Source organism: Brienomyrus brachyistius, chromosome 1 (genome assembly GCF_023856365.1).
Source record: "Brienomyrus brachyistius isolate T26 chromosome 1, BBRACH_0.4, whole genome shotgun sequence".
Classification (NCBI taxonomy): domain Eukaryota; kingdom Metazoa; phylum Chordata; class Actinopteri; order Osteoglossiformes; family Mormyridae; genus Brienomyrus; species Brienomyrus brachyistius.
This window is the reverse complement of record NC_064533.1, coordinates 16,034,812-16,050,016: the sequence shown is the minus strand read 5'-3', so window position 1 is coordinate 16,050,016 and position 15,205 is coordinate 16,034,812. Positions and strand designations below refer to the sequence as shown.

Below are 15,205 nucleotides of genomic sequence, written 5' to 3'. Positions count from 1 at the left end.
TATCAATGTCCATCGTCCGTTAGTCCTTTGGGAAATCGTACGCATCCCTGTCAAGTCCAACTGCTTTGAATTAAAGCAAATAATCAATTTATCAGTTTTCTCAACTAAAATCTGCCATGTTGCAGCATGTTAATGAGAAAGGACTGCGTGACGGTCCATCTGAGAGAGTTCTGGCTGGACAGTGACATCAATGCATACCCTCCATTCACTGACCGATCAAAACTTGAACATTTTTAAAGACGTCTGGTTACCCTGGACCAGTCTAATGATGCATATGACAGGACAGAGAGGGAAACCTGAACACACACAGTGCTGGCCATGAGCTACCAGGAGCATCCAGAGGTATTTGGCACTGTGCTCAAAGGAGCTACTAGGTCCCCACAAGCAGGGCTCAATCCCAAATTCACATTGTCTAAATAAATAAATCAGCAGCTGTAGCTAATTACACACTCTTTCTTTGTCATGCACACATACACAGACACACTTTAAGGCAGCCCCATCAAAGCACATTTTGATGGGCATTGTTGACAAGACACTTGTGCAGAAGGGACGATGAAAACAGCTAAGAGATGCAAGCTGGCACAAACCGGAGGGAAGCCAGGCATGGGCAGCTTCTGGAGGGGGCCAGGAGCCACGTCTGCGAGCTAAAAATGACACGCCTTTTCCATTCACTACCTGACAAAGTCCCAAACAAGTTGACCCAGAATCTTAGCGTCATTGAAAGAGAACTCACGCCAATTAGTCACTGATCAACTCAGAACTGATCAGACCAGTTTGATCAGCAAAGCAGCCTTTGAGAGGAGCGGCACCTTCAGCTGCACTCCATTCGACTCTGAACTAACCCTTCCAGAAAAAGAGTGTTGAAAAACAGGCCATTCGCTGGCAGGCCTGACTTCCAAAGTGCTGCTTGTCAGGTTCAAACTTCAGGGACATATACTGGGATGGACCCACAGGGGCACTGGCCATAGCTGAAAGCTGACTGCCACCCAGTATGTCAACGTCCCATCACCATATGAATTATGGCCCCTCTTATGCCCCTCTACCTTAAAACAACATCCTAGAATCGCCCGTCAATCTGTCATGTAACACCGTAAAACTCCCCACAGTCTAATAAAACAGATAGTAGGGGACTGGCTCATTAATTTCTGCAGAATGAAAAACATTTGTTTGGGGACAGCAGGCAAACGTTTGTTTGGGGACAGCAGGCAAACGTTTGTTTGGGGACAGCAGGCAAACGTTTGTTTGGGGACAGCAGGCAAACGTTTGTTTGGGGACAGCAGGCAAACGTTTGTTTGGGGACAGCAGGAAAACGTTTGTTTGGGGACAGCAGGAAAACATTTGTTTGGGGACAGCAGGAAAACGTTTGTTTGGGGACAGCAGGCAAACGTTTGTTTGGGGACAGCAGGCAAACGTTTGTTTGGGGAGAGCAGGCAAACGTTTGGGGAGAGCAGGCAAACGTTTGTTTGGGGACAGCAGGCAGACATTTGTTTGGGGAAAGCAGCACAGAGCAAACTGCGATGACAGAAAGCATGTTGCTTGTGTCGGAACAGTGCAGGGCACAGCGGAGGGCCAAGGAGACCTATGTGCTGGTCCATCTGTGTGCAGCTGCAGAAGCTCAGAGGCTCCATGTACATGTCCAGATATGGTGCGGGGGCAGCCTCAGGGGCCTGGGTGATCAGCGCTCGTCCCAGCCGAGACCCATGATTTCACCATCTGTAGCTAGGCAACGGGGTCATAGAAACGCACAGCTGGCGCGGCCCTTTCATCAGAGGCAGCCAGAAATCTGCTTGATTGAAGGTTAAATGGGTGTCTACTGCATCTACTTGACAGAGGGCGTCCTTCAGCATTAGCCTGAAGGCAACGGCTAAAGGATGAATGAGTGACTCCCTGTTGTGTTTTTAAATTAAATTAAATTTTAATTAATTCATTCTAATTTTATGAAGGGTTTGAGGTGTGTATCTATGACCACCAGGTCGACAACCGTTTAGTTTTTAACAAACCCAATTTCAATTAAAGAGGTTTCATTTCCAATGTCACACGCATTTCATTCACATGCCATAGCTTTCCACTTTCTCGCACCACTATACAGTATCGCAAACCAGTTCGGCCAAATTCGGCACAGTATCTGGACTGGGGAAGCATTCAGGAGATTGAATCCTTCTGCCATGGTTACTAGCAGCAATGGAGCCTGCCCAGAAGCACTGACACACTCATTACGGAGCGTGCTCGGTAGAAATCATAGCATGGAGGAAAGTCTCAGCCTCGAAACAGGATTGGCTGCTATACACCAACCCAGACCCAGTGGCCTAATGGATAAGGCGTCACCCACTAGAGCTGGGGATTCCTGGAACAAGTCATCCTTTAATCATGCAAAAAGCAGCTGCAGTTGAACAGAACTAAGAAAGTGCACAGCATTTAGTGGGCGCAATATGTGGCCCAGCGAGTTTGAAATCAGTGTCTAGAAGGTTGTGGGTTCCAATCCTATTATGGACCAATGGAATTAATAATAATGGGATATAAAGCCATTTTTTCCAGGAATGGTGGCTGACCCTGACCTCCAATTCTCACTTGTATGTCATTTTAGATTAAGTGCTTGCTGAATAAATACAAATTTGCTTATTATCATAATGACAGACGCTTCTGTGACTCCAAATGTTTAAGCAGCGCGTCGGTTTCATGCACCTATGACAAGACCTGAGGATAATAATCCGTCCATCCATATTCCAAATGCTTGTCCCAGTCAATGCCTGGCTCCACTATTGTCCTGGACCTGGAATCCTTTCAACATCATAATAAATTCAATCCACCTGTTGCTTCAGGTGTCAGCAACTTGCTAATCAATCTCTTCTCTTGAAGTCTGACCCCACATTGAGGAACAGCACCCTCCCACCCCCAAACAGGCTCAAGCCCCTACAAAGGGAAGTGGGGAAAATTCAGCCAAAGGAAGCTGATATTTGGGAGAGAAGCAAAACCTTGTGATACTTGGCAGGATTTCAGTTTTCCCCCGTTTTTACATCGACTTTAAGAAGTGGACACATGTAGAATCCTGATCAAAAGTCAAAGGCATCTTTCTTGAGCGCCAAGATTGGCTCCTTTGTAGATGCTCAGCTGACCAGTGGCTGCCGCACGTCACATGGTTCAGAGCATGGAACCTGAGGCAATTTACATGGAGGAAGAAACTTCAGAAGGAGGAGATGCATCACAGTAAAGCCATACAAGGCTGGAACTAGGAAAACAACACAGGCAATTAAAAGCATCAAAGTTACTGAAACAGTCATGAAGTACAGCACAGAGGCTCTCCAGGCTTCAAAACACAAGCTAATTAACATGCATGCTACTTCACAGAGACCGATTATAATGCTTTATTCCGCCAAATGTGCCTTATTTGGACATCTGGGCTGGATTTTTTTTAGATTCTTTCAAATCTCCTGACATGGATGCACTTTTCTATGGGGTTATTATTGTAGCAAAATAATTTGTAGATGCGTATGGAGAATTGCATGACTGTATCTCAATTCATGTGAGCGTAATCAGAACTGTAAATGTGTAAAAAAAATCTCTAAATGTATAATGAGATTTGTAAGTGTATTGAGATTTGTACTCATGTAGACAAATCTGTAAATGCATACATAGGTATCAATGGCTAAAAAGTATTTTGCTCCAAGAGCTGGAAATAGTTATCAGCTACGACTCAGATGGGCCTCTTAATTGGCTGTTGTTTTACATGTGATTTTTGCTACACTTCTGCACAGCAGATCTGCAAATTCATGTGGAGAATTGTTTGGTTGTGGAGATTTTGAGAGCTAGGGGCTTAGCACTGTCCCACTGGCAAGCTTTTGAGTGCTTAAGCATGGAACGTTGTTATAAACCGTTAGACAGAATACCTCTCGACGCGGAATGCTGAACGATATGTCTGACTTGGATAAAATTAAGTTAAAAGTAATTACAACATTACTGTCAAGCCACAGTGCAGTTGGTATTGTATCTTGACAGCAGGTGGCGCAGCGATTAAGGGCACAGCATAATAAGTGGAAGGATGCAGGATAAGAGGTGCTGTAGTTACCCTGGTCTCCAAACACTGATAAAGATGCTGCTATAAATAAAAGGCTGGAATTTTCTAGATCTTGCTCATGGGTCCATCTTTATTACATACTTATTTTTTAACACTTGCAGACCATTTTGTAGTGTTTATGGAGTGATGAGCCTCACTCCAGGTCCTTAATGAGATTCTCACTTCTGCATTGGTCGCGTAGCTGTTACCAGAATGCATCAGTACCATTAGGGACCCAATCAGTCCGACGGTGCCGTTGCAGTTGCTCGCTCAGCTGTCCTCCATATGTTAATGACGGATTTTTGGCACCCGGCATGTCAAACCAACTAAAACCCAACAGGCTCTGAGTGATGCACATAATCAACGTTGAGCCACTGGTCCTTTAGGGGGTCATCAGGGGTGCTACACCTTTACACCTCTTACTACCTCTTTACACCTCTTACTACCTCTTTACACTACACCTCAGCTCTTAATTACTGGCGTAATTATCTGGACAGCGTGTCACCTGCCTGGCTGCTTCAGGTGTAAATCGGGTGATAATGAATACGCATGGATGCCTGTAGGATCAGACCCAAGTGAGTGGCTGGTGTCCGAGGACCAAATGTGGATAGTTGGGGGGGGGGCTGTGTGGCCTGGCCAAGTTGCCATCTGCACCTAGGCCACTGTGTCTGCGTGACATTTAGCCATGACGTAGTTTGGCTCACATACGTGCACACATGTCAATGCACATGCAGTGTTAAGACCCCCCCCCCCAACCCGTGCTGTAATAATATGTGCGAATGCAGTCTAGCTTGGCTACAGCCATTTTCCTAATTAGCTCAGCATGCATGATGTGCCAGCACTCACGATCCATTTGTGAGAGGACCCTGGGCAGGCTGGCGTTGCTTCTAGAATGTTCCTCACCTCAGGCAAAACTCCAGCTCAGACCTGGACTGGATGAGGAATGACTTCAAAAAGATGGATGGCGAGTTTCAGGAATGTCGCTCGGGTGTGATATTGGAGTCTTATTCTGTCCTTCTGCAGGACCGCACAAGTGAATTGTGGGAAAAGTGTCACTCGGCCTGACACCGAACGCGCACCGAACAGACCGATACATCCATCCATCCATCCATTTTCCAAACCGCTTATCCTACTGGGTCGCGGGGGGTCCGGAGCCTATCCCGGAAGCAATGGGCACGAGGCTGGGAACAACCCAAGATGGGGGGCCAGCCCATCGCAGGGCACACTCACACACCATTCACTCACACATGCACAACTATGGGCAATTTAGCAACTCCAATTAGCCTCAGCATGTTTTTGGACTGTGGGGGGAAACCGGAGTACCTGGAGGAAACCCCACGACGACATGGGGAGAACTCCACACACATGTGACCCAGGCGGAGATTCGAGATTGCACCACCATGCCGCCCCCTAGACCGATACAGACTATGTCAATTTAAGGACGCCGGTGGTCCTCTTTAGCAAATAACTCAACAGAAGCCAGACAGCGTACCCAAATAAACTGTTATCCGATAAATAAAGAATTCTAACCGAGGAAGTGAAGTCATGGAGAGAGTGACGTTTCTGGTTAATGATGACAAGGAGGATTAATCACCTGATATAAAGCCATGACCCCATAGCTGAGTGACCCAATTTGGTTCTTCTACACTGCATGGTGTGACATTATCATCATCATCATCATCATCATCATCATCATCATCACTACCACCACAGCAGGCTCATGCAGTTGCCATGGTAACACTGTATAAACAGCATCAAAGCATAAGATATGCTGATATTTCTCACGCCTAAAGTCATATCTCCCTATCATGTGTCCGAGTATATCACGCCTCATCAACGGCTGGGTGATGAAGCTTGAGGTATATTCTTTCATCACACTGTTCCGCGCAATTTGCCGGCAGCCCAGAAATGATGTCACAGGAAGATGTTCTAGTGAGTAACATTTAGCATCTTCCAATTACAAATGCTAATTGTGGAGCCCTCTGCCACCTCAGTGAACGAGTGAGCAATAATGACGTTAGCGGGGGGGGGGGGTGGGGGGGGGGGTTTAGAGTGGGGATGTCTTTCCAGAAATATCCTCAAATGCTTCTTCTCAGAAGTCCATCAGCATAATAGTTGTCACCTCTTCCACGATTTCAGCCTCCATGGCACGACCTTGGTGTGTTCCTATTAAATCTCACGCCACCAGGAAGGTGCTTGCTTTGGATGTAACCATGCACAGGTGCGGGTATATCTGTCCTCAAAGTAGTTCCCCACCCAACATGCTTTATACCAAACAAGACCGACAAAGGTCCCTTTCACCTTCCTCAGCATGCTGGCTTCCACCGAGACATTTTTCCAAGATTCTGCCTCTGTGTGTGATATTGCCCTTGGATGGCAGATATTATCGCCTGGAAAGCAAAATACTGGTACGAGACATGCTATGAGTCATTTCTCTATAACCCCACAAAGCTGGAAACTCCAAGAATAGCCACCACACAGTAAGAATGGCTAATCCCCACTACAGACTTGGCTATGCTTGCAATTTTATTTCATTATTAGAACTCTGGAACACATGATAGGATATTAGGAAATTGATTCTCATGCCTAACTCAATGTTGACCTCAGTTTATGGCAGTGGTTCTCAAAGTCAGTCCTCAGGCACCACTGCCCTGCTTGTTTTCCTGCTATCCCTGCCCCACACACAAGTCCCAGCTGTCTTTCAGCTTCTGATTGACTGAACACACCTGATCCAGGTAATCAGCAGTGTGTATGGCAGGGATACCTGGAAAACAAGCAGGGCAGTGGGGCCTGAGGACAGAGTTTGAGAACCACTGGTTTATGGTACCCGGTTTCAGATAGAGGATCGTGGGTCTTGGCAATGTGTTTAAACAAGATTGGGAAGGATCTTGTGGATGAGGGATGTGGCTTATTAAGAGCCCAAAAAGGATCATCTAGATTCAAGCCCCTATCAGAACAATAACAGTGGAGACACCACGGCTTTGATGTGTAGCTAATTCCCCCTTTTCATCTCGCCGTGCCATCATCACTGATTTTCAGCCCTTGTAATTTGTGTCACACGACTCATTTCCATGGAATGAAAACCAGAGACTCTGGCTGCCTCCCACCCACCACTTTGAAGAGCGGCTTGATCGCTACCATGGCATCAAAGAGGACCGAGCATGACCACAAAGATGTTGTATTCACGTTAGCCATCATGGAGAGCAAGGTTCTCGAGTTTAGGGGGGAGTCCTCTGAAGGTGGCATCTGTCTTGACAGAGGATTGATATCAGGATCCATCTTGCCATGGATCTTGCATGTCTTGGCATGGTTTGTAATACACCTTGGCATGGTCTGAGGCATGTCTTGACATGGTTCAGGGCATGTCTTGACATGGTTCAGGGCATGTCTTGACATGGTTCAGGGCATGTCTTGGCATGGTACAGGGCATGACTTGGCATGGTTTGTCATACATCTTGGCATGATTCAGGGCATGTCTTGGCATGGTTTGTCATACATCTTGGCATGGTCTGAGGTATGTCTTGGCATGGCCCAGGGCACGTCTTGGCATGGCCCAGGGCACGTCTTGGCATGGCCCAGGGCACGTCTTGGCATGGCCCAGGGCACGTCTTGGCATGGCACAGGGCACGTCTTGGCATGGCACAGGGCACGTCTTGGCATGGTACAGGGCACGACTTGGCATGGTTTGTCATACATCTTGGCATGATTCAGGGCATGTCTTGGCATGGTTTGTCATACATCTTGGCATGGTCTGAGGTATGTCTTGGCATGGTTCAGGGCATGTCTTGGCATTGTTTGTCATACATCCTGGCATGGTTCAGGGCATGTCTTGGCATGGTTCAGGGCACGTCTTGGCATGGTTCAGGGCACGTCTTGGCATGGTTCAGGGCACGTCTTGGCATGGTTCAGGGCACGTCTTGGCATGGTTCAGGGCACGTCTTGGCATGGTTCAGGGCACGCCTTGGCATGGTTCAGGGCACGCCTTGGCATGGTTCAGGGCACGTCTTGGCATGGTTTGTCATACATCTTGGCATGGTTCAGGGCATGTCTTGGCATTGTTCAGGGCATGTCTTGGCATGGTTCAGGGCACGTCTTGGCATGGTTTGTCATACATCTTGACATGGTTCAGGGCATGTCTTGGCATGGTCTTAGGTACGTCTTGGCATGGTCTTAGGTACGTCTTGGCATGGTCTTAGGTACGTCTTGGCATGGTCTTAGGTACGTCTTGGCATGGTCTTAGGTACGTCTTGGCATGGTCTTAGGTACGTCTTGGCATGGTCTTAGGTACGTCTTGGCATGGTCTTAGGTACGTCTTGGCATGGTTCAGGGCATGTCTTGGCATGGTTCAGGGCATGTCTTGGCATGGTTCAGGGCATGTCTTGGCATGGTCTTAGGTACGTCTTGACATGAAGTCCATATGATGCCCTCATGCAATCAAATAATTGTTGAACTGATGACAGTAAGTAGTCTGTGGCTCTAAATTAAAATTAAGCACAAACGGGAAATGATGCACTAACTTTAATGGTGCCGTGTGATCTCCGAGAGGTACACCGAAGGAGGACAGGGCTAGAGACCACCATGATGTCTTGGCATGGTTTGTCATACATCTTGGCATGGTCTTAGGTATGTCTTGAAGCCTCCGGAGCCTATCCCGGAAGCAATGGGCACGAGGCAGGGAACAACCCAGGATGGGGGGCCAGCCTATCACAGGGCACACTCACACACCATGCACTCACACTTGCACACCTATGGGCAATTTAGCAACTCCAATTAGCCTCAGCATGTTTTTGGACTGTGGGGGAAAACCAGAGTACCTGGAGAAAACCCCACGACGACATGGGGAGAACATGCAAACTCCGCACACATATGACCCAGGCAGAACCTTGAACCTGGGTCCCAGAGGTGTGAGGCAACAGTGCTAACCACTGCACCACCATGCCGCCCCGTAGGACTGTAACCAGGAGTGGTTAATTAAATATTAAATGCCTGCTGTGGTGGCCTGGCATACCGCGCTTTAAAAAGCCTGTGTGACAGAGTTACCCACAATAAACGCGGCCATCCATCCAGATCCCAGTCAGGGTTCAGGAACATGTGTCTCGCACCTTTGGCTGAACCTCATCGGGGATGAGAATCTCCATCATTACTGATGTCCAACCTATGACACCCCCCCGCCCCCCCCAAGGCCATAGTGGTCGCACACCAAAAAGACCTCCCAGTATCTGTCTGCTCTGCCCACAAAACAAGATTAAGAACCTTTAAATGAGGTAGTTTATTCGTTCAGGTCTGTGGTGATCCTGTCGGCCTGCAGGCCAACCAAATGCTGCCTTAAATGAGGGTCAGCTCCAACACTGCCTGCCCCGTCGAGCTTCAAAGCCAAGCCCCCACTCCCGTCTACAAACTGAAGGTAGGAAATAAAATGCCTGTGTTTCAAACGGGAAAGTCACCTCACTTTCCCATTCGCTCAGCACTGCAAAGCCCATGTTAGAAGCTGTTAAGGGAAGAGCCACTGAATAGTTCAAAATGAGAGAGAGGGTTAGCAGTTCTGAGACTTTCCTGTAATGAGACCAAGAGACACAAAGCAGGCTGGGAAAACTCGGTAAGCAAAGCACAGGATTGGTGGACGACCAATGGGAAAAACAGCTACAAAAGGTATCTTAAGCAGACTGAAACTGGGTCACGTCAAAACCCAAAGCAGATTCACCTACCACAATACCTTATCCAAGACTCATCAACAAGATCAAGAATCCTGCACAGTGACCCTGGATCATATGACAGACAAATCTGTGTAACTGCAGCTGAGTTTAGTACTGGGAGGCAATGCCTTCCAGTGTTCTTAGGTAACTGATCCTGTAACAGATCTTTCAAAACTGTACTTAACAGCTGAGGTTTGGCAGCAATCCCACTTCAGCAATTAGTGGGGGTTTTTTGTACCTAATTTGCTGTAGTTCTTCACTGGAGAAACAGTGGCACGGTCTAATAAGCACAAATCGGCAGGAGATCTGAGGTCTGACAGCACTTTGGCAACAGGAATAACCAGTCTACAGTGAACACGGGGATGGGCTTGAAGCTCAGTTTGAAATCATAAAAAAAGGATCTGCATTATACACTAAGCAGACAGTGCAATCAGTGTTTGATCAATCAACTGTTTATGTAGCTTTGAAAAATTCCAACTAACCCAGATGACAGATCGGCTGCCTGCCTGAGGGAGTTCTGATCCTATGATCTGAACAACAGAAGTACTTATGATGCCCTCATGGGATCAAATAATTCTTGAACTGATGACAGTAAGAGTCTGTGGCTCTAAATTAAAATTAGGCACAAACAGGAAACAATGCACCAACTTTAATGGTGCCGTGTGATCTCCGAGAGGTACACCGAAGGAGGACGGGGCTAGAGACCACCATGATGTCCACGCACGTCTTCCAAGCAGTGCTGAGCTCAAGCATACGTGACACAGAAACAGCAGCCCTGGGGAAGCACCCTCTTCTAGATACCACCCCCACCACCGCTGCCTTTAAAAAAAACCACAACTAAAACCTGAAAAGCAAAATGTGAAACCTGCACTGTGCCCACAGCACAGTGGTTATCAAGAAGGGTTCCTAAAGCACAGGCTTTCAGATTCATATTTCAGCTATACCTGCGAACAAAGCACCTAAAGTTGCCTAATTCTGTTTATCGTTTAATCTTATCTTTTTTTAAAAAAAAATTAAGCAGACACTCTTATTAAAAGTGATGTGCATTTGAGAAAGCAGAGTCAAACAGCCCCTGGAGCAACAGGGGATTAAAAGCTGCACTCAACGGCCCAGCGATGACATCTCTGCCAGCCCTGGGATTTGAACAGGCAACCTTCTGTTCGCAGGCGGCATGTCCTTACCCAGTGAGCTACACAGCAACACTGATTTGGGCACTTATTTGGAAAAACACGCCAGTGTCCTCGATTCACACCACCATTTCCTCCCAGCCTGCCATTTATTTAGGCAGGAAAGGCAGTTATTTAGGAGACAGCTCCCAGGCTGGGTGTCTCGCGATCGTCTAATTTTACACACGCACGTGTGCCAGAAGACGGCCACAGATCTGTCAGCACATACAGGGGCCACAAACGCTTCACTACCCCAGCTCTGGTTCTTGCAGGTGACACAAAACAAACATTCTCTTTCAGTCACACAGTATGATCAATAGAGCCGGTTATGATCGCGAGCCGGTTTCAGGAACGGAGGTGCCGCACTTCTCTGGTGCACTCAGAGCTCGCATTGTGCCTGTCACGAAATGGTAAACTATTTATGATTCACAAACATCACATCACATTATTATGCGATGAAAATGTCACAGAGGGAGGCAGGGAGTCGGGTAGAGAGTCCGAACACACCTCTGCTTTATTACCCAACATAAAATTTCCCCGGTTTCTCACAGGAAATCCCACCAGACCCTAATGCCTCAGACCACTCCCTGTAGGGGCCACACCCATGATCAGACACTGCAAGGTCCTTCCTCAGTTTTCATTCCACCTGACTGTTTTGTTGAACTCATCTGCACTCCTGTACCCAAGCAGGGACGCTGTCACTTCCTCTGAGGCCATGGTCACATGGTCCTATTCAGTGTCCTGCCTGAAGAAAGCCTTATAAGGTGTTCCCCATTATTCCCAGTGCAGCTGTGACACATCCTCCCCATCCACTGAGAGGCTAGGGCTTCTGATTGGCTGCTGGCATCTGCGAGGTAGTAGCCAACACCAATACGAGTTCAGGCACCCAACGCGAGCGTCCAACAGCACCAAGAGCACCAGAGCGGAGTCAGGGGGCACAAGTCTGTGAGCGAACATGACGGCCACAAACGGAACATCTCCAGGGGACCGTAACCAATCTCCCGATCATTCGTAAAGCTCTCAAAACAGAGTAACATCTTCAACAATAAGCCCAACCAAGAAACACCTAAGCAGCACTGCTAATTCTGTGAGGACGTGACTGTAACCCTAACCTTAAACTGTCACACTTTCAGGGTCGACATTATGAAGGGGGAACTAATTTCCTACCAGCTAAACCTTGTTAGGAAGTGTCAGTGAAGACAGACTGCAGCAATAAACACGAGACACTATTTTCCTAGTGGCACAATTTCTTTTTACTACAGATGGGGGGGTATTAGCCCCTATCTCTCTATTATAAATGCAGGGTAATGAAGCTCAGGATCCCTGCTTTATAACCCCCGTCGCTAAAATGCCGAGGGCGCGCAGGATTGAAAACGGTCTTTCATTCTGAATAATGGTTCCTGTTATTGAGGCTAACAGTCTCACAGTAACAATGCTGGTGTTAATTCCAACCAGTGATTCACCACACACTGTGCTATCGCCCCCTGGGCCCCGGACAGCAGCTCCAACGAACCTGCTGAAGGCTGGTACAGCCCTCTCACATCGAGGGGTCAAAACCCCACCCAGCGCCTGCTCTGTAGCCCTCCTTAACACATTAGTGGACAACAGATGGACATTTACAGACAAAAGGCCACCCATGTCTGACCCCATAGAGCAGGGGTGGCCAATCTTATCCGCAAAGGGCCGGTGCATATGCGGCTTTTTTGGGTAACCTGTATGTCGGCTGGTAAAACCCAGGTGTGTCAATCAGTCCTTTAATTAGTAATCTAATTAGGGAGTTACAGCGAAAAGCCACACACACACACCGGCCCTTTGTGGATAAGATTGGCCACCCCTGACCTAGAGAGTCAGAGCCACAGTCAAGTGCTTTTCTGATGGGGACACGACATCCCCCAGAACATCCACCTGGCCACTGGAGGGCAGTCCCACCTCTGGATTGGCATCTGGACACAGCTGGCAGTGGAGAGTGACACTACACCTTGGAGGAGGGCAGCTTTCAGACCACCACTCAGTGCTACTCCAGTGTATTGACCAGGGTTGCATTTGTTGTTTCTGGGACACTGCTCACCAACTCACTTTGGGGGGCGCACCCTCCCCCCAGTGTAGTGACTATTTGTGGCCAACACGGGGCCTGTAAATGTTCAAGGGAGGGTACACAAAGGTGTGGTGCGAGTAAACCTCATTGCAGGGTTCATGTCAAAACCTATTCTAGCCTGATCAGAAATCACATTGAGAAAAACACAATGATGGTCCAGTCACTCATTTATGAACAATTCACTACAATATCATGGATTCAAAGTTGCTGAATTAATCATGTACTACCCCAGGTACTCTGAATAAGTAAATGAGTTAATGGATTTGGTAGGATTTACCCCCCAGTGCCAGTCTCAGACCTAAAACGGCTGTGTCTCTTCAATAAAAACCTTCAGCAAAAACGAAGCGGACGGCACAACTGCGCTGATCACGACAGTTACACCTTGTCGTGATGATTAACGTGGGCAGATATATTATTCATAAACCTGCAACATCTCAGCAGGAACGCCGTGTTTCAGTCACAGAAATGTAAAAGGATCATATTAGTACTTATGTATTATGTATGTATGTATTAGTATTATGTGACACGATCAGCACCCTTATCAAGCGCTCTCTATGTCATGACAGCAGCTTTTACTTAAACAGGCTATGTGTAATTGGTTAATATCACCCCATGTTGACTTAATAATAACAACAATAATGAAAATTATGGTAACAGAAGTAAATATACAAAATAACGCAGTATAATAACGATAATTACGTATGATATATTAACGACGCAATATATTATTGTTATTGTTGTTATTATTATTAGTATTATTATTATATTTAAACAGTAGTAGTAGCATAGGCGAAGTAACGGTTTATGAAGCGCAGCTGCCCCTTAGCCCCAGCCCCGGCCCCAGCCTCTCCATATCCCCAGTCCGGTTCCTCCAGTATCCCTGACGCCGACGCCTTTACCGTCGATATTCTCTCTGTCGCTGATGTGCTGCAAGTTGCAGCCCGTGTCCTCTCGGCTAAGCTCCGCGTCGGGCTGGTACGGCTCCAGGCGGGAGTGCGCCTTTCTCCGCAGCTTGGGGCTCGCCGACACGCAGCAGGACGTCGCGTTGCCCATCTTTCGGTTTCCTTTTCAGGACGACTCCGGCTCCGTCTTCACCGGGCTGGGACGGCAAGCCGTGGGGCAGGGGCGGCCAAGGGGGAGCGGCGACGCGCCTCGGCTCGGTTCGAGGTTGGTCTGCAGCTCCACTAATGGAAAACTGTCCAGAAACCCGTGGGCGGGCGGGTATAGGGGGAGGAAAGGTGAGCCTGCGGGGTTTCCGTGTGTCGGCTCTTCGCTCCCCCCGGCACCTCTCAGGCACGGCGGATCGCCGGTGGCGCGACGCGTCGCTTTGCCCACATGCGCCCGGGGGTGCAGCGCTGCGCCGGTAGCGGAGCGGCCGGTCGGCTCAACGCGGCCAACAGCAGTCGGTCTGTGACAGAAACGGTTCCGGTTCAAGTGGGTGGTAACAGTCTATCGGGGTAACAATGTGTCGGTGCAACAGCGAGTTTTTTATTGAACGTAACTCCCTGATTGTTGTCCAGAAAACAAATAGTTTTTACAGCTTTTTAATTATTTTCGCATTATGTGAGCCTGAGTTAAACGTTATAGGTATTTCGATTTCACGTCAGTCTACTTTAAAAATCACGTCGCTTCATACGATCTCGGCTGTTTCTATATTTCTATATTCGTTATTTTCAGTTGTAATATGAATTTGTGAAACGTTTCTACTGCCTTTCTGAAACACGGTTTTGTTTATGTTATTGATCGTGAAATGACTTCCGAAGGAGTATACGGACAGTGAGATTTCAGAGGTGGATTTTCTCAGTAGACACGTTAAATAACAACTAACCAGATTTTCCAACGGGGCGTTTCGAACATGCCAAACCCGTTCTTGCTGTATGAGGCTAGGCGATTGCCTGGCAACAAAGTTACACTGACACGCAGGGAAAGTTGATTGGGATCAAATGCAAGGCATAGGAATAAAATGGACTTTTTAGCATATGTATAGTATGTCATAAAGAGTAAAATTTATCATAAACTGATAATAGTCAAGTTTGATTAGAGATGATTGACTAAAAGGTCCTTCTTATCGATTCTGAATGTGATTGTTTGGGTGAGGGGTTGACTGTTTGTGCTACAAAAAACCACAAAGTAATTAAATGGAAAAACGTTTTCAAACGTTTAAAAGCGGGCAATCCCCTTTCCCAAAGGTCTCCTCCTG

At 47.5% G+C, this 15,205-nt stretch overlaps 1 protein-coding gene across 4 annotated transcripts in view; it reads right to left on the bottom strand.

Annotated features, from left to right (window-relative positions):
• The window catches only part of LOC125739047 (cyclin-Y), a 36,892-nt gene extending 22,472 nt beyond the window's left edge, over positions 1-14,420 (bottom strand). For all 4 annotated transcript variants that reach the window (XM_049008926.1, XM_049008753.1, XM_049009000.1 and 1 more), the window contains exon 1: positions 13,905-14,420. In XM_049008926.1, coding sequence (XP_048864883.1) covers positions 13,905-14,058 — 154 coding nt within the window. In that variant the 5' untranslated portion in view covers positions 14,059-14,420. The remainder of the gene's footprint in view (positions 1-13,904) is intronic.
• Positions 14,421-15,205: the final 785 nt, after the last annotated feature.